This window comes from Ahaetulla prasina, chromosome 2, assembly GCF_028640845.1.
Source record: "Ahaetulla prasina isolate Xishuangbanna chromosome 2, ASM2864084v1, whole genome shotgun sequence".
Taxonomy (NCBI): Eukaryota; Metazoa; Chordata; class Lepidosauria; order Squamata; family Colubridae; genus Ahaetulla; species Ahaetulla prasina.
Genome location: NC_080540.1, coordinates 93,717,830 through 93,743,770, shown reverse-complemented (window position 1 = coordinate 93,743,770; position 25,941 = coordinate 93,717,830). Strand labels below are relative to the sequence as shown.

The 25,941-nt window shown below is 38.1% G+C and overlaps 1 protein-coding gene across 3 annotated transcripts in view; it reads left to right on the top strand.

The window, feature by feature from the left end:
- Positions 1 to 25,941, top strand: part of SPOCK1 (SPARC (osteonectin), cwcv and kazal like domains proteoglycan 1) — a 617,584-nt gene that overhangs the window by 188,773 nt on the left and 402,870 nt on the right. For all 3 annotated transcript variants that reach the window (XM_058170294.1, XM_058170293.1, XM_058170295.1), the window contains exon 3: positions 8,855 to 8,900. In XM_058170294.1, coding sequence (XP_058026277.1) covers positions 8,855 to 8,900 — 46 coding nt within the window. The remainder of the gene's footprint in view (positions 1 to 8,854; positions 8,901 to 25,941) is intronic.

Here is a 25,941-nt window from a genome sequence, read left to right as displayed (position 1 = left end):
AATTTAAAAATTCTAGTCAGACAATGTCTTAGAACTTTCAGGGGCCCTGCCCTATAGGTCCCCATTTGTGAAAGCCTATTCATTAAGGTGGACTCTAGAGAGCATTTGGGATTGTTACCAATCTTTCTGCTACACAGCAACATCCCTGCCTAAGTTACTTGACACCATTTTGGGGTTGACGGTGGAGGACTTTAATTTAACTTCCCTAGGAATGGGATCTGAGATAGCTTAGGTGTTCCCATTGGAGCAATGAACCTATCCTAAATTATCCAGAGCACTACTTGACACAGTGATCATAGTCTGGATTTTTTCTTCCTATCAGGGCAGTGGCAATGTGATCTAAAATGAGGAACCTTTTGATGCCTCCTTTGTCACAGTCATATCATGCCCTGATTTCTGTAGGATTATCTATTGCCACCATCTATTGCAAGAACGCTGGAAGTATTAGATTGGTCTACCTCTGTTGACTGGTGATCCCAGAGCAGCTTCAGAAGGAGATAGAGGTTATTCCTGTCTAATGGACCTGTGATATGGTCCATTGAAAAACTTGATTGTCATTTGGAATAAGGTGGCAGTTGAGGCTTTGGATCAGATTGCAACAATGCAATCTCTTTTTTCTCATGTATCCTGTCACTCTCTATGGTTTACAGCAGGGGTGAAATCTATTTTTTTTTTTGCTACCGGTCCTGTGGGTGTGGCTTGGTGGGTGTGGCTTGGTGGTGGTGTGACATGGTGGGTGTGGCCAAATGGTAAAATGTGGTGAAACTTGCTTAGCAACCAAAATTTGGGGCACAATTGTGGTCATAAGCTAGCTAGCATTCTTTCTTTCTTTCTTTCTTTCTTTCTTTCTTTCTTTCTTTCTTTCTTTCTTTCTTTCTTTCTCTTGTCTCTTTCTCTCCCTTCCTTTTTCTTTCTACTGTCTCTCTTTCTCTCTGTCTCTCACTCTCTTTCACACATGCAAACACACACACACACTCACACGCACAACCTGGTCTAAACAGAGCCTTCCCGGGGAGTTTTCTTGCTTGGACGCTCCTGGAAGCAGCAACAGTGGCAGCGGCAGCAGCAGCAGAGCTTGCCTGGCCTCCCTCGCCATCCCAGAATTGCGCTCTGCTGGGGAGTTTTCCCCATGTGGATGATCCCGGCAGCAGCGCGGTGCGGCAGAGCTTGCCTGGGTTCTCCTGCCATCCTGGAACTGTGCTGTGCACATGGATGCTCCCAGCAGCAGTGGCGGCGGCAGAGCTTGCCTGGGCTCCCCTGCCATCCCAGAACTGCGCTGCGCTGGGGAATTTTCCTGTGCGGCCACGGTGCCAACAGAGCAGCAGCGGCAGAGCACACTCTGCCTTTCAGGGACCCGAAGATGGGTGGCTTGGCCCAGAAGCAGCGCGTTCTCCATGGGCTGGATGCGGGGGAGGGGGGAGGCAAGTGGATGGCAGCCACCCAAAGGCCCCACAGAAGCCAAGTGCAAAAGCTGAGTGCGCCATGCCCAAAAGGCAAGCGAGCCTTTGCAGGTCCCCCCCCCCGAGGCTGAGCACAGTGAGTCTCCCTCCCCCCCACTTCCAGCATTGGCTTACCTTGTAGATCCTCTCCCTGCAGCCCTGCCATGCTTTCCTCAGTTTCTGCCTTCCACATGGGCTTCTACTTGCCTGCCTTCACACATGGCTGCGGGCTGCAGATTGGTTCGGGGGTGTGGCCAGCCAGAAATTGCTACCGGCTCTCTGAACCAGCCCCAATCTCCGCTACCTACTCGCCCGATCTGGTAGCATTTCACCCCTGGTTTACTGAAAACTTTAAGGAGATGAAATGGGAGAAAAATAACAAGTGGATTATTGGCACTCAGCAAGCAATATGAACTCTCTTGAATAAAGTGGGTGTGGAGAATCTCTTATGGGACATGTGAAAGAATTTCTGCAGCATCTGTCAGAAAACATTTCTCAGATTTATTCCCAATTGGATACTGGCCTTGTTAGAGGTCCAGAGGAGATGCCTGTGGTAAAGTTTTGCCCGGTTATTTGGGATTGGTTGGAACCTGTTTGATCTGAGAATGTTGACTTGGTCCTCAGAACTGTGAGCTCAGCCACCTGCTCTTTAGAGCCATGTTCTGCCAGGGTTAGTGGATTCTGACAATGATTAATTCTTTAAACGGAAGGGTATTCCATTCTTAAAAAAACCTTCATTCGTCCCCCAGTCCTCAAGAAGCCACTGAATCCTGCTATACTAAACAATTTTGATCCAATATTTCACCTCCCTTTTGGGGAAGGTGATAAAGTTATTGCACATTAGCTTCAGAGGACTGTGGAGGAAATGGATTATTTGAATCCTTTCAGTTAGGATTCAGACCTAACTATGGGATGAAAATTGGTCACACTTTTGGATGACATCTGATATGGATGGAATGGGGGTTTTGTATCTACCCTTGTCCTACTTCACCTCTCTTCAGCTTTTGATACAATTGACCATGTTATATTTATGGATTGGCTCAGAGATTTTCAGGTGGGTGCATTGTGTTATTTGCTCTGCCTCCTTCCTTTGGGGTCAGTTCCAGCCAATGATATCTGGGGAGAAGAGGTCTCACCCTTGGTTCCTACTTTGCAGTTTGCCACAGTGTTCACTGCTTTCTCCTCTCCTTTTAAATATCTACATGAGGCAACTGAGTGAACTCATCCTTGCCATTGTGTGAGTTATCATCAGTATGTGGATAATAACTAATTATATATCTCTACCTGGGTATGTTATCAGGCTTAGAACTCCCAGGGGCTCCATGTTTAGCTAGTTCTATTGCTGATCTGGCTATGTTTTTATTTTTTACCCCTTTTCACTTAGGATTTGTATATTTATTGTTAATGCAATTTTTATATATTTGTATCTGTGGTTTTTATTTGTGTATTTACCCATTTGTTGTGCACTGCCCAGAGTCACCTTCAGTGAGATGTGCAGCTATATTAATTTGATAAATAAATGAACAATTTACCTAGAATGCTTATGAGTTCAAGCAAAGACCTCTGTCTAGAAAATTTGGATTTGTACTGAGTAGAGGATTGGATCGGAGGGTCTAGAGGGCTCTTTCTAACTTTTATTATTTTTGACTATGTGAAATAATTGTTCAGTTTTGCTATTTTCTAAGCTTTTCAACTATGTTGTTCTATGGTCTTTTAAAAGTTGTGTGTGATAGTTCAACATAATTTTGCTTAGGAATATGAATATACAGTATATATGCTTGGATAATAGCACCTTAAAATAGAACCTTATTAGATGGCTTGGAACAGAATTTACAAGAAGTAGGATATGACCAGGTTGAGCCCAAGGGAGGGGTCAAGCATGTCATCAGTTTGGAGTCCCTTCACACCCACAAGAGATTGAATTCCAGCCCTGCTGGAATTCCGTTGACTCTTATCTACTCCCAATTTGCCTTGATTATTAGTAGTTCAGATTGTTTTACAGAAGTAACATGGAATAAACTTCTACTTTTTTTGGACTTAATCTTGACTCCAGATTTCTTGCACCTAATGCAATATTTGCCATGAATTTGGAAGCTAGCATATATTTTCGATTGGTGTAGAAGGTTTACTGAAGAAGAATGTGTATGTATTAAATTTGTGTATTAAATGTACTGTATATCTAAATACACTTACATCTTCAGATTTCAAATTATCCATTGCATGGAATATATCTGCTCGTGTATTATTGCTAGATAAAAAGCTGAAAGTTTCACATAATTTAATATAATTCTTTTGTTTCCTCTTATTTATTATGCTTACGTGATCAGGAGGTTGAGGTATGTTTTCTTATTTATATAAATACTGAACCATTTTTTTAAAAAAAAAATATCCTACATTGTGTTGAATATTTCATTCTATTCTACTTTTTGGTATCCTAAAATGTTTAATTTGTTATCTCCCACCTGTCTGTGCCTTTTATGAAATGATGACTGCATATGTGACATTGAGCTGTTATTTATTTAAACTTGCATTCTCATTTCTGATAAAGTTATATACTTATTATATATTTTTAAAAGACAAATTAATGTTTTCAACTCTTCTGCAGAAATAAGATTACACGTGATTAATCATGCATAACTTATTATGTCGATCATGTTTAATACAGTAGCTCAACCCAAAATTCAGTAACTCAGCAACCAAGCTGAATTCCCCTGAAAAAAATCTCATCTAATTAAGATCTGCTACATTTAATTCATACTTTTAGAAACTATTGCATGTCTGTATGCTTTGGATTACTTTAAATTGTGTATATTTTTAATTAAACTCTGGACTCTAAATGTAAAGTTCATGTTCCTAGAGGATGCTAACTTTATTTTAGAGAGAAGTCAGAGATTTTGTGAATCTTTGGGCACTGCATAGTTCAGAAAAATGCCAGAATCTAGCTTAGGTAAGTTTTCAGGAAACTTAACCCGGCGTCTGGACATATAATGCCAGATAACTTAATGAGCAATCCTGTTATCTTTATCAACGGTCCTTTGACCTTTCTCAGTGACACTTGCTATACATTAGTTGTCTATGCTCATTTCTTTTTTGCAAGGAAAGTTTCTCACATCCAGAAACATGCTTCTCTGAAATACATTTAAGCTAAGGATGTGTCACCAGCTATGATTTGAATGAAATGGTTAAGTAGTTGTGAGATTTTCATGGTTTCAACTTAAGAGGTGTTCTGGTTTTAAAAAAAATCATAATTGGATTTGGATTAATAATTCAAGGTATTGAATAAGCAATTTTTATTATTGTTATAATTATTTTTTTAAATTGCAGCCCATCTAACTTCAAAAAAAAATTTTTTTGGAACTGTAACAAGATCAAATCATCAGATTCAATGTTTTGAATCAAACACCCAATTTGATTTGCAAAAATGATTGAGTTCACAATTTGAGTAAACACCTATACAACTGAATCTTTATAGAATTCTCCCCTGTAATTTTGGATGCTGATTTAGCTATATTAATTTAATCATATTTAGTATAGGAATATTCAGCTGAAAAAAATTCAGTCAAGTTCCATTTCCATAGATTGGAGATTGTGATGGAAAGAAGGAATTCATTTATAGCATTCATATGTTCCTAATCTGAAATATTTGGACACGGCCCAACTGTGAATAAGCATTTTCTATCATAATAGTATTCAAATACATATAGAATCAATTCACTGATCATACTGAGAACTGAGCTTATAAATGATGCTGTACTAAATCATTTTGCAGGAATATATGATACTGTATAATATAATAGTTAAATGCTATATATTTGACATGATTTTATCTTTATTGTATTCTCTATGTTTCCTATTACTATGATTTAATTCTCATCTGTAATTTCTCTCATTGTCAGCACAAATAATATTTGTGTTTTGGAAAAAAAATCAATAATGAATATTTTATTGCTATGCCAATTTTTTCTGTGTTATGACGTTCTTTTCAAATTTGTCATGAAATCATACTTCTCTGAAGTTATCTTCAGAGAACCAGGCTTAGGGCCTGGGTACTTACGGGACCGCTTGCTGTTACCACATGCCTCCCACCGACCCGTACGCTCTCACAGAGAGGGACTTCTCAGGGTGCCGTCCACCAAGCAATGTCGGCTGGCGGCCCCCAGGGGAAGGTCCTTCTCTGTAGGGGCTCCCACCCTCTGGAACGAACTTCCCCCGGGTTTACGCCAAATACCTGACCTTCGGACATTCCGTCGCGAACTGAAGACACATCTTTTTATTCGCGCGGGGCTGACTTAAATTGATTTTAACAAATTTTTAAATTCTTAGAAATTAATTTTAAATAGTTTTTTTAGCTTATTATATATTTTACTTCTCAGGCCAATTTTAAAATAAGTTTTTTAACTGCATTTTAAATTTGTATATTGTACCGTCTGTTTTATTCTTGCCTGTACACCGCCCTGAGTCCTTCGGGAGAAGGGCGGTATAGAAATCAAATAAATAAATAAATAAATAAATAAATAAATAAAATCTTTATGTTAGAGTTAGTATGCATGAATCTTCAGGGGAAAAAAACTACAGTTCTTTGGCTGGTGAAATATTCATTGTTTCTGTGTTCCTAAAATGTATAAGCTTCCATATGCTCTGAAACCATAAAAACCTGAAGCTTTTTTGTTCCTTTACAATTCTCAGTTTAGATGATTTAAGAAATGGATAGTTTACACAATAAAAGATGTAATAAATATGTATAATTTTAATTTATGGAGGAGAAATTAGAGCTTATTAGAGTTATTCTTGATAATATTTTTGGTATGGTCATGCAAGTAATTTATTCTCTTGCATTGTAAAACTTTATGATGACTAACCTTTTTAAGATCACTCTTTCATTTTGTCCTTTAATTAGAAAATGGCAAGATGAACTCAAGGCTCGGTAGCTTTACTGCTCAGTGTGAGTAAACTACTTGCATGAGCTGCATAGTCTTCACTGTAATTGCCTCCTTGTCAATTAAAACTATTTCACACCTTTCTATCATAGTAGATTTTGTATTCCTTTTCTAATATTTAAATTGTCAAATACATTTTTAATACATACTGTATTTCTTCATTCCTATGGATGAAAACTGTTTTCTGGGCAAAATTCAGATTCTCCAGTTTTCTATATAGAACTGCCAACTTTAACTTTGGCTTAAGACTGACTTGGACAATTATCTCCAATAAATATATATGTATATGCCTATCCAGATCATATATCTATCATCATACCCCTGAGTAATGGCAGAGCAAAAACCAAAAACAAAAATTTAAACATAATTAAATTCATTGCTAATAAAATAAGGTGAGCCCTTTATAAAGTGAATTGACCTATATATAGCAAGCATTCTTTCTCCCATAGACAGAAATGCACAGTTTATACAATTACAGGCTTTCCATACTGTTTCTAAAGTAGATTCAACAAAAAAACAGAAGGAATGCTCCAGGCCAGGAAGGAAAAATGAGGGGGAGAAAAAACCCAGGATGATTTCAAGGGAAAAGAAGGATTTACCTGAAAGTCAGGGATAGGAAAGAGTGAAATCCAATTTAGGAATTACAAAAATTAAATTTAATGAAACAATCAGCAAGGTTAAAAACCCTGTTCTTCCAAAGTCAGCTCATGTTATCTAATCTTATATCCAACACATCCATTGTAGTGTTGGCAGCCATTTTCTCCTTTTAATTATCTTCTATTCTTAAGAAACGTAAAATGGCATACCTCTATCCCTATTTCCCCAAGTAATTATGTCAGGGAAAATCAAACATGATCACATCTGATAAATACTGTAATGACTAAGAATAATAAAAAGTTAATAATACCCTTAATGGAAATGGCTAATGCTTATATTGGCTCAATGATGTAAAGTTCAAATGAGAACAGATTCATCCCTTCATAGGAGAGTACTATTGTTCATAACTCAATACATGCCTTTTAATCATTTAAAGTTTGTTATGGAATAGTTTGAAAGAACATTCAGGTGCTGCCCATTAGAAGGGCAAAATTTGATAAAATCTAATAAATAGTTCTTTGTTAAGAGGATATGTTAATGGTTTTGCATATATGGATATCTGCTTTTCTGTCTAACAGACAACAAGTGGTCAAAATTGGCAATGCTTTATCAAATCCTGTTCCTGTCAAGAGTGGCGTTCCTCAAGGCAGCGTCCTTGGACCAACACTCTTTATTCTATACATTAATGATCTTTGTGACCATATCTCAAGTAATTGTGTTCTCTTTGCTGACGATGTCAAACTATTTAACACCACAGACAACACTTCTATCATTCAAAACGACCTTGACCATCTAACCGCTTGGTCTAAAAATTGGCAGCTCCAAATTTCAACCAGCAAATGCTCAGTCTTACATATAGGAAAAAAGAACTCTAAAACTAAGTACATACTAGATGGACATTACCTTACAGACGACCCCCATCCCGTTAAAGACCTTGGAGTTTTCATGTCAAATGATCTAAGTGCCAAAGCCCACTGCAACTACATAGCAAAAAAAGCTCTAAGAGTTGTAAACCTAATTTTGCGTAGCTTCTTTTCCAAAACACCACACTACTAACCAGAGCATATAAAACATTTGCTAGACCAATTCTAGAATACAGCTCACCTGTTTGGAACCCTCACCACATCTCTGACATCAATACAATTGAACGTGTCCAGAAATATTTTACAAGAAGAGTTCTCCATTCCTCTGAAAACAACAAAATACCTTATCCCACCAGACTTGAAATCCTAGGCTTAGAAAACCTGGAACTCCGTCGCCTTCCACAAGACCTAAGTTTAACTCACAGAATCATCTATTGTAATGTCCTTCCTGTCAAAGACTACTTCAGCTTTAATTGCAATAATACAAGGGCAACCAATAGATTTAAACTTAATGTAAACCGCTTTAATCTAGATTGCAGAAAATATGACTTCTGCAACAGAATCATCAGTGCTTGGAATACTTTACCTGACTCTGTGGTCTCTTCCCATAATCCTAATAGCTTTAACCAAAAACTTTCTACTATTGACCTCACCCCATTCCTAAGAGGACCATAAGGGGCGTGCATAAGCGCACAAACGTGCCTACCGTTCCTGTCCTATTGTTTTTCTTTTCTTCTTCCTATATATGTTTATATGTGTATATACTATATAATCTTTTTGTATGATGTTGTGACAAAATAAATAAATAAATAAATAAATAAATATATACACATTAGATAAGGTGTGTCAAACTTGTGTCATCACAGCATCGTCTCGTGACGTATCGGGACTTTTTCCCCTTTCGCATGGGTGTGACCACGAGTTTGATAGCCCTGCATTAGATCATGTGTTCAGGCATGCGTATGAGTAAAAGAATGCTTAAAATGTAATTTAATTATATCCATCTTTTTTCATTTAGGATGATTATTTCAGAAACTGGAATCCAAACAAGCCTTTTGATCAAGGTAAAATAAATATTGGACTGAAATTGTTTTATGTTGTGTACATCAAGCTATTTTTTCCTGTCTGAGAAACACTTAGCATATCAATTTTTTAAATCTTTTAATTTAGACATTTTAGACATTTTTTCATATAACAAGAGTTGCCTGTTCTTACGTTTTTAAATTTCATCACCAACATGAATTTTAATTAGGATCCTGTTTTGAAATATAACATTGAGTTAATTATCCAGGACCTGGGAATGGAGATATATATATATATGGTTTGACTCTTTAATATTCAGTTCCAGTTTCTTGAACAAATTTAGATTAGAACATATTGGTATTATTTGCTAAGTTTAATGGGATAAAAATGTGCTGTAGGGCTGCAGATGTGCAAACTTAGAACTAAAATAATTTACTGACTAGGATTAGTCTTGATTTCTCCAAAGGTCAATAATGGCAGCAATGAAAGATAATGTTGATAAATGTATTTTTGTTTCACTGTGAGTTCAAGAATCTCCCATGATTAATGATATACCTCTCAGTGGATCTAAACAACAATATGCTAGAAATGTTTGTGTCATATACAGTACATATAAAAGAGTGAGAGTTATATTGACAGTCAAACGCTGGAAATACTAATGAGAAATACAACTTAGCTCTAGGAATTCTTCTGGCAAAAAGAAGGTAAACTAGAAAAAGGTGCACAGGTTAACATGATAATACATATCCTATTGGCCTTAGTAATTGTACATCACAGTTACCACTTCGATTCAGAACTGGAAGTCCTGAAAACATAGGATCTATAATTATGACAAGAAAGTAATTTGACAAGTTCTGCAATATTGCTCTAGCTAACACAGTGCTCTCAGCTATAACTTTGTATAGTCTCTTTGGTAACAACTGGTATTTCCATAGAAACTATAGAAGCATGTTCAAAACATTTTGAACTTATTTAAAACTTGTTCTAGCTCTTTTGTTCATGCCAAATCTGTTGCTAAAGGATTTTTTTTTTTTTTTGGCAAGTGAACATGCAGAGACCATTTCTCACAGTAATGTAAATGCTGGTTATTATTGCTTCAATCAAGGAACTGATTTGACAAATCTGATCCTGAAATCTTAAGGATGATGGGAGAAAAAAGAAATTGCATGCTGTACTTCTGTGAAAAGTTATGCAGTTTATCTAAGTACATCTGTCTTCCCCTAGGAAGCAACATATACTTGAACAGAACGATCAGCAGAATTCTTTCAAAATCATAGTAATTATAACCAGGCATGTTATCAACTTTGTTGTAGTTGTGTACATGATCCTTCAGGTTTAATACTTTTTGCTTATTCATTAAAAAGTAGAGAGACTACATCAATTAGAAAACCTGCAGATTGTAAAACTGATTTAAACTTATGGCATGCTTCATACTGAAAGTTGTATTCTCTTCCTCTGAAACATAAAAATGTAGAAAACTGGTGTCAGAAAAACACCCAGTGATCCATTGAGTCTGGTCTTTGATTTTTTTTGTTTGTTTCTTTTTGTTTTATTTTTAATGTATTTATTTATTTTTGTTATTAGAAAAATGCTAGGTTTGAGAGCCAGTATGGTGGTGTAATTAAGGCTCTGGGCTAGGATGAGAAAGACTTTGGTTGTAGCTTTCCATAGATACTGAAGCCAATTGAGAAGGAGTGGCATAGATACTCCTTCTCAGCACAAATCAACACCAAGCTGTAGAACAGGGGTCTCCAACCTTGGTAAATTTAAAACTTGTGGACTTCAACTCCCAGAGTCCCAGAATTCTGGGAGTTGAAGTCCACAAGTCTTAAAGTTGCCAAGGTTGGAGACCCTTGCTCTAGAACAAACTGACTGAAAAACAAAAACCCATCGTCATAATATGCTTGGACGAGCTTCGGTGTAAGAACTTGGCAAACACAATACAAAAACAAGTGGACCCTATAACTAAGCAAGTCATATATTAAGAAAAAGAGTAAGATAAAAATGCTAGGCTCCTGTGTTCTCTGGAAAGTGTCTGTCTTTCTAGATTTAAACTAGGATTTCACACAGTCAGTAATATCAGGTTCAGATTTTGTATTGGAATATAATTAAAATATATCTCTGCTTGTATTAGAAGCTCAAGATAATTTTTTTGTGTACAATTTCAAGCCATCTTTTCAGTACTTCACAACCATTCCTATCCCCACAGTTTATATGCTGGCTATAATTTGTAATTTGGCAGATGAGATTTGGTATTTTTAATGCATATTTGTTAGTACATAATATCATGTTAAGGTGCACAGTTAGATATTATTGCAATTAACAATTTTCTGTTCAGTACTTAATCTCAAACATTTCACCCTGAAAGAATACATTAACAGTTAATTCAATTCTTTATGTAACTGTGATTTTTTTTTTATTAAGGGGAACTATTGACTCTAATTTTGTGTTAGCTGCTTATTTTTATTACTTGCATTTAGGGGGTTGCTAATGTTCTTGTGCTATTTGCATCCTAATGATGCCAATTCTCTTTCTCTGTCTTTCATGTTAGAATTGCCTTAATTTCAAGATGCTAATCACTCTGCTGTTATAATCAGCCTGCATTCCCTCTGTGTGAATGTGTGTGTGTGTGTAGGTCTTCAGAAGCTACTCAGCACATATATTGAATATATACTAGTATATAAAAAGTGACTTGTTTAAAATTATTGATTAGACTGTACATAAAAGGAACCTCATAAACTGGGTACTTATCATAAGATAATTGAATTAGTATATTCATTTTGTAACTAGAAAAATGATGGTGTTATTGATACAATGCAGCATGAAGTTATCTTTCTTTTCACTCTTACTGTTAGGGAAATAATTTCAGCATAAAGCTCCCAACTTATCAGTGTACGTTAGGGATTTACATGGAGTAAGGCTGCTCTAAAGAAGTAAATTAGGGACTCTATGTGTTCAATTTTCATTTAAATTTAGTCATTAAAATTAAACTGGAATTCAGCCATCAAAATCACACTGTCAAATTTATTTTGTATTTTAGATAAAATAGTTTTAGATTTACCTAATATGTTAAGTTATGTAAAAAATGAAAAGAAATTCTGTTCTTGATTTCCATTCTGTCTATTCATTTACCAGTAGGTTCCCATCAATAATATTTATATGTGAGTTAATATATATTGGATTGGTCTACCAGAAACGTAAAAAGATTGTAAAATATTAAAGCACCGAAATTATAGAGATTACATCAAGAACTATATCCTCCATTTATTCATAGCGCACAACACTAAAATATAGCTTACTGGGATATGTGAATCCAGTCAGAAACATTTGCTTTTCATTCCCAATCCATTTTTTTTGCTGCATTCATCAAGGCTCTGATGAGAGAAAATGTTCTACATAATGCTGCTAATTGTATAAACCAGACACATTTTAGTTCTGGAAAATGTGTATAATGCTTTAGTGCTAATTGTGAGGGTAAAACAGGATCAACAACTGCCCTGGCAATATGTAACTTAGAGCCTTCTTCCTATACATATACCTAAATATATATATATAAGGGGTAGCTTTGGCATCAAATAGAATTGGTAAATTATATGGCCAATAATTGCATTATTAAAATTACAATAATTTTACAGTGTTTTATTTTGATCATTTATCATTTAATTATTGGGGCAGTATGGTGGCTCACACTGGGCTTGTCAGCTGTAAAACTGGGAGTCCAGTTTCAAAACCTGATCGCCACGCAATAAGACGAGTTTTCGTCATCACCCTGGCTCCTGCCAACTAGCAATTTGAAAGCATCCAAACGCTTTCCAAATGATTATAAATTGATTGATTGCCATTGTACAGGAATAATGGTAGAATTAAACAAGTTGGAATGGTGCAAAGTCAGGACTGCTCGGTAACCACTCCTGAAGGGAAAGGGTAAGGAAAGAGGAGTAAAGAAGGAAGAAAGTAGGTAGGCAGGTAGGTAGGAAAGAAGGGAGGGAGAAGAAAGGATAGGAGGAGAAGAAGAAGGAGAAGATAGAGGGTTAGAAAGGATGGTAGTGAGAAGTGGGAAAGAGGTGGGGAAGTAGGAAAGCGAGGAGAAGGATGGTGGGGAAAGTCGAAGAAGGATGAGAAGGGTAGAAAGGATTAAGGGAGGGAGTGGCGGTCGAGCAGCCCTGATTGAGTATAATTTGAGTATAGGATCGATTATTGGATAAGTGATTGTATTGTACACTGGTCAAATTGTGGGAATTATTAGGAAAAATAAAAAATTTTGCCCTGAAAAAAAAAAAAGCATCCAAATGCGAGTAGATAAATAGGAATTACTTTGACAGGAAGGTAACAGTGGTCCATGACATCATGCTGGCCATATGACTGCAGAAATGTCTTTGGGCAGAGCTGGCTCAATGGCCTTGAAATGGAAATGAGCACCAGCCGCTGTGGTTGGCAACGACTAGCAGAGTAAAATCTGCAGGGACTCCTTTACCTTTTATTATCTTAGCTTTCATGTTAGGAGGGTTTTTTCCCCCCTAGAACATGGGTGTCAAAAGTATTCGCATCACGTGATGTCACATGATGTATCACAGCACTTTTGGCCATTGCGGAACTGGGGTAGGCGTGGCTTGCATGTGATGCATCTGGCCCTCAGGCTGCCATTTTGATACCCTTGCTCTAGACCTAAGGCTTTGAATAAACAAACAAGGACAGAGGCGAAAGAAAGAAGAATGAAAAGCATTGGTGGGATTTAAATAATTTAACAACCGGTTCTCTGCCTTAATGATTTCTTCCAACAACCAGTTCACCAAACTGCTCAGAAAGTTAACAACCGGTTCTCCCGAAGTGGTGCGAACTGGCTGAATCCCACCACTGATGAAAAGGTATCGTTATTCCTTTCTTAGCTTTGTAGATTTACAATTGCATTTAGGAGGAAGAAAAAAGGAAAAAGATTTGGAAGTTGATGAACCAAAACATTGTATGGTATTTTGTTCCTGAACATGACATTTGTAGAATTGAACATGGCCTTGGTTTTAATTTTTGTACTTGTCTGAAGTAATTATCAATGGATTTTTCTGCTGTGAATAAAGATACTTTCTAATAATTTGGAATAGGGAACATGAGAAAAGCAATTTCCCTATGCTCCTTGTTTTGTTATATTTCTTCATTAAATTTGAAGTTTTTACATTTGCTCTGTAAGAATATGAATATTTTGTGTGACACAGAAAATATAAGGCATTCTGGATTTCTCTTGTATGAAAGGAAATTAGGATGTAAAAAGACCAATTTAATCTGTTCTGGACAACTTCTAGCAGTACATTCCAAAAGGTTATGTGCAGAATTTGGGATTGTCTTATGAACCTTGTCTTTTAGATGAGATGCTTTTAAAGTGCCATAATTCATGGAGAGGGAAGACAGTCCTGTTGTTAAGATTGCTCCATGCCCTGCAGAAGTAAACAGAGAGTAACATTCATATTTGTTAGTACAATATACCATATTTTTCAGAGTATAAGACGCACCTTTTTCCCCAAAAAAAGAGGGTGAAAATCTGGATGAGTCTTATACTCCGAATGTAGCCCCGCCCAGCTTCTCAAATGGAGGTTTCAGAGGCTGAAAAAAGCATCAGAAACGGAGTTTCAGAAAAAAAGCCCCAAATGGAGCTTCACGGAGTTTAAAAAAAAAAGCCCCAAATGGAGCTTCAGAAAAAAAGCCCCCAAATAAGAGCTTCAGAAAAGAAGCTCCCAAACAGAGCTTCATGGGCTTTTTTTCTGAAGCTCTGTTTTGAAGGCTTTCAGAGGCAAAAAAAAGTTTTTTCTGAAACAGAATTTCAGAGGCAGGGAAAAAAAAGCTAAAAAAAGCAAGGCACAGAGCTCACAACCAAGGAATCTGTTGCTAAAATTCACCTCTGGGAACAACTGATTGGAGTATTCCTGGAGGCCAATCCACCTGCCAATCAGCTTTTTTCTTATTTTCCTCCCCCAAAACTAGGGTGCATCTTATACTCCGGTGCATCTTATACTCTGAAAAATAGGGGACTCATAGAACCCAAGTTGAACTTCACATGGTAAAAATAATTATGTCAGGGGAATTAGTCTTAATTTCAGGTAAATACAGTAAAGAAAATATGTTTATACTTACAACCTCTCACTTTGTTAATTTTCTTCCCCTAGTACAGGTTCTAAGGAGGTATTAACTTCATTCTATTCCAGAAAAAAAATTTTTTCTACCCTTGAGTTATTTTTTTTTATTGTTTATTACAGATTTTTTGAGATCAATTGTGCAAAATAAGAGGCTATACTGGATGGCTATTTTAAATGAAATAATAAGAAGAGGGAGTCAGGCTGTTCACCAAAGCACCTGAGGGTAGAACAAGAAGCAATGGGTGGAAACTGGTCAAAGAAAGAAGCAACTTAGAACTAAGGAGAAATTTCCTGACAGTTAGAACAATTAATAAGTGGAACGACTTGCCTTCAGAAGTTGTGAATGCTCCAACACTGGAAATTTTTAAGAAAATGTTGGATAACCATCTGACTGAGATGGTATAGGGTTTCCTGCCTGGGCAGGGGGTTGGACTAGAAGGCCTCCAAGGTCCCTTCCAACTCTGATGTTATGTTATGTTATGTTAATAATGTTAATAAAGTCAATTTGGTCTAGTAGTTAAGGCTATAAACCAAGAGATGGTAAGTTGCAGTTCTTTCTTAGGTCAGTTTTACAAAAGGTCAAGGAGAAAGTGGATAAATGCAAAACTGGCAATGGCTTATTACTGGAATAATAAAAACAACAACAAATGCTTGATTTTTGTTGTGAAAGAGCAAGCTATTCAAACAAATGCAAAAAAGGCCAGAACTGAAAAATTATTCAATTTTTCAAAGTAAAGAACCAGAAGAACCAGATATTTACTTAGCCCATACAAGAAAATTGCACAAATTTATAAGAAGGTAATAACAATTTTAACTGGCTTCTAGAATTGTATGACATTAAATGACACCCCACCCCCGGTTTTGGTTGCATATTATTATAATATACTAATTAAATATTAAAGACCATATATCTTGAGAGTACCAAATTGTAACATATTCAGTCCAATTCTCTCCTGTAATATTACAATTCATAATACTGTAGATATATTGCTTACTTAATCAATAAAATGTGTATGTGTGTTTTCCAATTACTTCAGTTGACAGAAAGCATATGCATTCCTTATTTTCTATTTATTTGCAAGGGTTCTTAGAGTAGATGGAAACAGAAAACACCACAAATTATTTTAATGTAACAGCTAATTATTCTTGTAATATTTTGATATTTGTAGAACCCTAGAATAGTCTAAATACACTGCAGGTAGTTCTAGATTTACAACCATTCGTTTAGTGACCTTTCAGAGTTACAACAGCACTGAAATAAATGACTTGCGATCGTTTTTTTCACATTTACGACCATTGCAGGATCCTCATGGTCACATGACCAAAATTCAGATGCTGAGCAACTGGCATGTATTTATGACAGTGAGTGGGGTCATGTGATCACCTTTTGGCACTTCCCCAAATCAGTGGGGAAACCAGATTCACGTAACAACGTTGTTACTAACTTAACAATTGCAGTGATTCACTTAACAACTGGAATAGAATAGAATAGAATAGAATAGAATAGAATAGAATAGAATAGAATAGAATAGAATTTTTTATTGGCCAAGTGTGATTGGACACACAAGGAATTTGTCTTGGTGCATATGCTCTCATGTACATAAAAGAAAAGATACCTTCATCAAGGTACAACATTTACAACACAAATGATGGTCATAAAGCCATAACTGTGACAAGAAAGGTCATAAAATGGGGCAAGACTTAACAATTGTTGCTTAGCAATAGAAATTTTGAGCTCAGCTGCGGTCATGTCGAGGATTACTTGTATATTTTAGGATTCTGTGATCCAGGCTTAACTTTTTGTAAATAGCACTTTTATTCCTTTATTATCCAAATGTTACATTGCCTCTCATTCAGTGGTGTTGCAAAAATATTCTCTCGTGTGGAAAATAACTGCCATTCATTCCAGCAGAAGAAAGTAGCGTGGCTCACCAGAGAGCATCTCAGATTCAAATGCTGTTCTGAGATTGCCCTGTGAATGTGACACTGACTAAGCGGGGAGGCTAGGCATACTGGGAAGGGAATGTGGAACAGGGAAGGGAAGAATATTGAGGGAAGGATGGCGGCTGCATTTATGCTTTTGGTGCTCAGCATGACAGTGAAATCCCAACACAGTTCACCTGGGAAAAATCAGCTCCATCTCAGCAGGGCTGTGGAGACACATCAAGAGCACCGCTGCTTTCAACAATAGCATGCAAATGCTACCTGGGTAACCCACCAGCAGAAACCACTAGATTAATTATTGATAAGAATGCAATAAATTAACATTTGAACTGTTCAGTTAAATGAACTTACCTAATCAAGCACAAGAAATCTCATGCGCAGTTGCAAAAAAGACCCATCACCATTCCTAACAGATTTGCAAATTTTCAATACAAACAGATGTCGTTAAACTTTATGTTAATGTGCACCGATAAAGAATAAACACTGGTAGTTCTTAAATTCAGCGAACCAGTTTAGAAGAGTTTATAATTTGTTTGCCATCTGGCACTTTTAAAATCATCACTACCCAAAAGACAGAAACGTGGGAAGTAATGAGATGCTGTTTGACTGTAGAAATATATGTTTTGAATTATAAAATACTGGTCCTACTGAACATCTATTATTATTTCTATTAAGCAAGCAGATGGATCTAGTATTAAAAGAAAATGGGCCCAGTATATGATTATCTGCAATTTCCTTAGAGTCTCTAAGTTGGGGATTATAAAATTGCAAAATATAGTATAATTAGGGGTGCAATAGTTTGCTTTTTTTTGTCAGGGGAAGTCAAAGTTCAATTCATGACTGGAAATGGATACAATAATAGAATATTAAAAGATGGGGAGTGTCATTTAGGCTATCAAGTCTAACCCTTTGTCCAGTACAATACAAAAACCTCCTCTATGTATGTATGTAAGTAAGTTGACTTGCAACTTTTCATTTCATGACTATTTGAAATTACAGCGGCACTGAAAAAGTGACTTATGACCATTTTTCAACTTTACGACTGTTGCAGCATCCACATGGATCCAAAATTCAAATGCTTGGCAGCTGGTTCATATTTATGATAGCTGCACTGTCCAGGGGTCATGTGACCACCTTTTACGATCTTCTGACAGCCAAAGTCAATAGGGAAACCAGATTCACTTAACAATCACGTTACTAACTTAACAACTGCAATGATTCACTTAAAAACTGTGGTAAGAAAGGTTGTAACATGGGGCAAAACTCTTAAAACTGTCTTGTTTAGCAATGAAACTTTGGACTCAACTGGGGTCATAAATTGAGGACTACCTATAGAGTTGACAAGTCTCAATTTGAAGAATACCCAACTCCTAGTTGGATATTTGCAGTTTCAGGATCCAAATGCTTCTATTGTTAGGAATCTTCTTATGAAATTCATTTTGGCTTAGCATTTATGTAACTAAAATCCCTTATTCTATGCCCTGTATTCTGGAATAAGAGCATGTTTGACTTTTTTTCTGTGTTATCAACCAGTCAGGTATTTGCTATTATATATTCCCCCCTAGGCTTTACCCAAAGAGAAACATCAGGCCCACAGGTTGGGTAAGCCTGTAATTATGGTTTTCTTTGGCATTATTGTGTTTATGTGATTAAAATGACTTCCCTCAGGTGCCACTGTGTTCTTATTGTGTTCTTATTTATATTTCGGGTTTTTTGTTTTTTTGTTTGCTACTATGTTATTTGCTACTGTACTGGAATCCTGACTATGAAATAGATTTACATATAAATTGATATAATAAGGTAGTCCTCATCCTATGATCACAATTGAACCCAAAATTTCTGTTGCTATGGTTCTGTTGAGTCGGTTGTTAAGTTAGTTGTTCTTCACTTTACCTTTTTTGCCACAGTTGTTAAATGAATCACTGCAGTTGTTAAGTTAGTGACATGGTAATTAGTGACATGTGCAGAAGAGGCATGAGCATAGCAAGCGCACGGATGCACACGCTCACATTCCCAAATCAGTAGCGAAGTTAAGTGCATTTCACCGCTAATACCAGCTTTTTCAACTGACTTCTTTTTAAATTATGTGGATCACTATTCATGTAATAATGAAGGCAGTTTGTCATTAGCCAAATCCCCATGGTTAATTTGAAGATTTATTGGTAAATGTCAAACTTTTTAAATATATTTTTAGCTATTAGAATTAATTGAAGACTTATATCATAGGTTATATCTTTAACTCATATTTAATTTTTATGAGTATTAATTTTATTTTAGAAATTTATTAGATTCTTCAATTGCCAGAGCAACTCTAGGTGCCAGAATGTAGTAGTATAAAGTAGCAGATTTGTTTACTGAGAATTAAATCTTTTTTCTAAGGTTTATTTCCAAGTAATGGGTTATAATTCTAACACAGTTTTAATATAAAGATATATTAGTGACCATAAACATCCAGTACAATGTTACCATCAGATGTTTTCAATTACATAATACTGTCATAATTCAATTAAAATTGCAGTCTTGACTCTTAGAGATTTCAGTGGTACACGTGTCAGTATTATTTGTTTATTTATCATATCAATACATCATTGTTATTTATCATTTAAATAAATGACTATTAAGATTGCCGGGTGTGAATCCCTCTTTGTGAGGTGGGGTCATAGATGTCAGATGGGCTTGTTTGTCACGTACCTGGCTCCTTGCGGCGTGGCAGCAGCCCTGCCTGAGCTCCTGGAGGTGCTTGCTGGAGTGGCGGTGGAGACCCCCAGACTTATTGTCATGGGGGACTTTAACTTGCCATCAACCAGCATGTCATCTTCAGCTGCTCGGGAGTTCACGGCTTCCATGATGGCCTTGGACCTGACTCAAGTAGTTGATGGCCCTACTCACAGTGGGGGTGGCACTCTGGATTTGATTTTCATCTCTGGTCAGTGGTTGAAGGATCTGGACTTGAGGGATTTAGTCATTGAGCCTTTGTCATGGTCAGATCACTTTCTCCTTCGCCTAGACTTTCTGACTGCCACTCAACACCGCAGGGAGACGGAACCAATACGTTGTTTCCGTCCCAGGCGCCTGATGGACCCGGAGAGGTTCCAGACGGAGCTTGGGCCATTTCCTGAGGGTCTGGCTCACGGCACGGCCGAGGAACTTGTCGCGGCTTGGGAATGAGCCGCGGCGGGGGCCTTGGATTGTGTCGTGCCTTTGCGGCCTCTGACCCGGCATAGGTCTCAACCAGCTCCCTGGTACTCCGAGGAGCTGAGGGAGATGAAATGCCGGAGAAGACGCCTAGAGAGTTCCTGGTGGTCCAGTCGTTCGGAGGCTGATCGGACACTAGTTAGGTCCTATACTAGGACCTACCTAGTGGCAATGAAGCGAGATGTTGCTACGTCTCCTCCCTCATTGCGTCGGCAGATAACCGCCCGGCCGCCCTGTTTGGGTAACTCGCTCTCTCCTTCGCCTAGACTTTCTGACCGCCACTCAACACCGCAGGGAGACGGAACCAATACGTTGGTTCCGTCCCAGGCGCCTGATGGACTCGGAGAGGTTCCAGACGGAGCTTGGGCCGTTTCCTGAGGGTCTGGCTCAGGGCACGGCCGAGGAACTTGTCACGGCTTGGGAATGAGCCGCGGCGGGGGCCTTGGATTGTGTCGTGCCTTTGCGGCCTCTGACCCGGCGTAGGTCTCAACCAGCTCCCTGGTACTCCGAGGAGCTGAGGGAGATGAAATGCCGGAGAAGACGCCTAGAGAGTTCCTGGAGGTCCAGTCGTTCGGAGGCTAATCGGACACTAGTTAGGTCCTATACTAGGACCTACCTAGTGGCAATGGGGGAAGCGACACGTTGCTACGTCTCCTCCCTCATTGCGTCGGCAGATAACCGCCCGGCCGCCCTGTTTCGGGTAACTCGCTCTCTCCTTCAACAGGGAGAGCGGGATAACCCCTTGCAGGGACGTGCTGAGGAGTTTAGTGGTTATCTATACGACAAAATCGTTCAGCTTCGGGAGGGTCTGGACCAAAATTGGGTAGATCCAGGTGGGATGTCTGAGAGCCGTCTTGTTGAGATTGTTTGGGATGAGTTTGACCCTGTGGCTCCCGAGGACATGGACAGGTTACTGGGTATGTTGAATGCCACCACATGTTTACTGGACCCGTGTCCCTCCTGGTTGGTGCTGGCCGCACAGGATGTGACACGAGGCTGGCTCCAGGGGCTTACAAATGCTTCTTTGTTGGAGGGGGTCTTTCCGGCCGCCTTGAAAGAGGCGGTGGTGAGGCCTCTCCTCAAGAAGCCTTCCCTGGACCCAGCTGTGTTAGGTAATTATCGTCCAGTCTCCAACCTTCGCTTCGCGGCGAAGGTTGTAGAGAGTGTGGTGGCATGTCAGCTACCCCGGTACCTGGAGGAAACCGTCTATCTAGACCCGTTCCAGTCCGGTTTCCAGCCCGGTTACAGCACTGAGACGGCTTTGGTCGCGTTGGTGGATGATCTCTGGAGGGCCAGGGATAGGGGTTATTCCTCTGCCTTGGTCCTATTAGACCTCTCAGTGGCTTTTGATACCATCGACCATGGTATCCTGCTGCACCGGTTGGAGGGATTGGGATTGGGAGGCACCGTTTATCAGTGGTTCTCCTCCTATCTCTCCGATCGGTCGCAGATAGTGTTGACGGGGGGGCAGAGGTCGGCCCCGAGACGCCTCACTTGTGGGGTGCCGCAGGGGTCGATTCTCTCGCCCCTTCTGTTCAACATCTATATGAAGCCGCTGGGTGAGATCATCAGTGGTTTCGGTGTGAGGTACCAGCTGTACGCTGACGACACTCAGCTGTATTTTTCCACACCGGACCAGCCCAACGAAGCTATCGAAGTGTTGTCCCGGTGTCTGGAAGCCGTACGGGTCTGGATGGGGAGAAACAGGCTCAAGCTCAATCCCTCCAAGACGGAGTGGCTGTGGATGTCGGCATCCCGGTACAGTCAGCTGCAGCCTCGGCTGACTGTTGGGGGCAAGTCATTGGCCCCAATGGAGAGGGTATGCAACTTGGGCGTTCTCCTGGATGGACGGCTGTCTTTCGAAGACCATTTGACGGCCGTCTCCAGGAGAGCTTTTCACCAGGTTCGCCTGGTTCGCCAGTTGCGCCCCTTTCTATACCGGGATGCCCTATGCACGGTCACTCATGCTCTCGTGACATCTCGTCTGGACTACTGCAATGCTCTCTACATGGGGCTCCCCTTGAGGAGCACCCGGAGACTCCAGGTAGTTCAGAATGCGGCTGTGCGGGTGATAGAGGGAGCCCCTCGTGGCTCCCATGTAACACCTCTCCTGCGCAGACTGCACTGGCTGCCTGTGGTTTTCCGGGTGCGCTTCAAGGTTTTGGTAATGATCTTCAAAGCGCTCCATGGCATAGGGCCGGGTTACTTACGGGACCGTCTGCTGCCACCGAATGCCTCCCACCGGCCCATGCGCTCTCACAGGGAGGGACTCCTCAGGGTGCCGTCGGCCAGGCAGTGCTGACTGGCGACGCCCAGGGGAAGGGCCTTTTCTGTGGGGGCTCCCACCCTCTGGAACGAGCTTCCCCCAGGACTTCGTCAACTTCCGGACCTTCGGACCTTCCGCCGCGAGCTTAAGACACATCTATTTATCTGCGCAGGACTGGACTAGATTTTTTAAATTTTAAATGTCTAAATTTTAGATTTGGTTTTAAATTGGGTTTTATTATTTATATTTCCATTTTAAATATTTGGCCTATATAATAAGTTTTTTAGATTAATGTTTTACTTTGTATATTTATGTGTTTTTATATGGCTGTACACCGCCCTGAGTCCCTAGGGAGATAGGGCGGTATAAAAGTATGAATAATAAATAAATAAATAAATAAATAAATAAATAAATAAATAAATAAATAAATAAATAAATAAATAAATAAATACTTTGACATGATTGTCTCATGCCTTCTATATTCTGCTCTATTACAAGGTCTTCCTCCCTTTTGCTTTTATATTAAGCTTAAGTTGTGCGACCTTATATAACCATGGATTGCTATTTTGGGGTTTTTTTTGTTTTTGTTTTTAATAATGGAAACAAAGCTAATCACTAAAAAATAAATAGGGAATAGATACGTAGTAGAGACATTCTTTTAATTCCATAAGGTGTTTTAGTTTGCAGATTCATATATTTCATAAACAATGTTATAACAAAACCTTGTTATAAACACAATAGCGATATCAATTATCTATTTTTTTTACAAAAAATAGGTAATTGATATCGCTATTGTGTTTATAACAAGGCTTTGTTATAATATTGTTTAAACTTGTGTTTAGAATATAAATTCATTTTATTTATAATCTTTTTTTTTTTATATAAAAAAGTTTTATTTTTACAATCTTATCAAATAATTCATCCAATGTACAGTTATATACAATTAGTCGGGCCTGCCCAGTCACCACCCCCCTTTTTAACCTTCTTCCCTCTTCTACCTTCTTTTACTTTCCAAACCTTCCTCTCCTTCTCTTATCTACCTCCTCTCCTCCCTCCACCCTACACTCTTCTCCTCTTCTACCCTCTTCCTTCCTCTTCTCCTCTTTCCTACCTCCTACTCTCTCTTTTTCCCTCCCACCGTTCTAAAATGGCAACTGGTCAGACCCGACCCTACATTAATTATATTTATACATCTTCAATAATCCCTGTACATTAACCATCACTCCATCACTAACCTCAACCCCCAATTCCCTTCCCTTTACCCCCACCCCCACCCCGACTTCCCAGAACAAAATGCAGGGTATCAAAACTAACAATCATAATCTAAGATAATTCCTAAATTATAATCTCTAGTCTCTCCACGCTTATTCACACTCTCAATTCCCCTCTCCTTCAAAAATATATCTAATACAAATTATTTCCTAAATTTACTCATATGCTATTTGATATTTTTTTATCTGATACTTATTTTGAATATAATCAATCCACATTTTCCATTCTAAAATATATTTTTCTTGTGTATAGTCTTTCAAGTAAGCAGAAATTTTTGCCATTTCTGCCAGATTTGATACTTTCTTCTTCACTCTAGAATACAAGTCATTAGTAATCAAAATAAAATCAATCCTCGAAAATGATTGGTGCCTATCAGAAAAGAAGGTAAAATCCCTCTCTTCTGTATTATGTTCTCCAAATATCTCTTAATTCCAAGTCCTCCATCATATCAAAAAGCCTTTGGTAATTTGCTTGATATCTTCCTTAAGCTTTTTGTCTTTTGAGTATCCAACACACCATTCCAATCACCCATTAATATATATGATTTATAATCCCAAAATACTATTCTTTTATGTAAAAACTTGAAAAAATTTTCTTGTTGTTGATTTGGAGCATAAACTCCTATTAATAATGTCTTCTTTCCCTCCAACAAGAGTTCAATAGCAATGTATCTTCCTTGCTTATCCACCTCAATTAATTTTGCTGATATATCCTTCTTTATATATATAACTAAACCATTTTTTCTCCAAAGAGGAGGCAACAAAATGTACTCCCAGTTTTGAATTTATCAAATATTTCTGGTCTAAAGATCTAATATGTGTTTCTTGTAAACAAGTAATGTCATTTTAAATTGTTTCAAATAATGAAATACTTTCCTTCTCTTCTGCGGTGAATTCAAACCATTAACATTCCAAGATAATAGTTTAATTGCCATTATCGGCCAAAGGAAACTTTTGGAACACTAGCCATAAATCACATTTTGCTTTAGGCCTTGCTCCTCCACTGTTTCCGTTGTAGTAGTTGCCAGTTGTTGTTGTGCCTTCATCTCTTGTTCCTTGCGTTTAGCAGCAGCTCTTGTCAGCCTTTGTTCTTTTGAATCTGGACCCGTCATAGGTATTTCCAACACTTGTAATAAATCTTCTTCCATCACAATCTGTTCTTGTACCTGCTTCACTTCTCTTCCTTCACTTCAGCCTCCTTCTTCTAGCTTCCAATGGGGAAGACTTCCAACTTTTAATGCCTCAACATAAAATTCTCTCGCTTTTCCAACTGTATTGAGACGATGTACTTTCCCTGCATAATATACTATTATACCAGTTGGAATATCCCATCTATATTCAATCTGATGTTTTTTAAGTTCATTCACCAGGAAGGCAAATTCCTTTCTAGCTCTTAACATTTTTGGTGGAATTTCCTTTAATATTAAAATATCCTGACCAGCAATCTGAATCTTCTCCCCCTTATATGAGGCTTGCAAAATCTGATTTCTCACTGTTCTATTTGTAAAATAAATAACAACATCCCTTGGCAACTTTTTTTGCCTTGCTATCCAAGAATTCACACGATATATTTTTTCAATTTGATAAGCCACATCTGCTGGACGAGCTGCTAATATCTCAGCAAATACTTCAGAAAAATTTCCTTAAATCCTCTTCTTTATTCTCTTTCAGCCCACGAATTCTTAGAACAAATTCCATATTTCTGTATTGTATCAAAACTATTTCATCCTCTGTCTTTTCCATTTTACTTTGAAATTCATCCATTTTATTTTCTAATTTTAAATTACATTGCTTAATTACTTCAACCTCCTCTTCTAATAAAATCACATTCGTTGCCAAACTTTGTACTGCCATTACAAATCCTTCTTTAACTTCTTTATTTCCCACTTGAATTTCTGATATCTGCTCTTTCATTTCAGACATCTCATCAGTTATAACTTTAAATTTTCTTCTATAAAGCCTTTTAAGTTCTCTTGTAACGCCTCTAAATTCAATGTTCTAGTCTCTGCTGTATGAGCTGGAGAGGCACCAGCTGATAAAGTTCCAGAGCTCTTTGTTACAGTAGACTTTAATTGTTTGGCTGCCATCTTCTATAAAATTATTTATTTATTTATTTCCAACTTAATATTCACTTTAAATCTTCTTAACTTCTGAAAACACAGTCTTTTAAAGCAGTATTTAAAAATCTCCTAGATTCTATCAGCAGGCAGCAAAGAGTTAAAGCAGCAAGTAACATGCAAATTACCAACTGCAGAGGCACACGCTGAAAGTATCACTTTCGCTT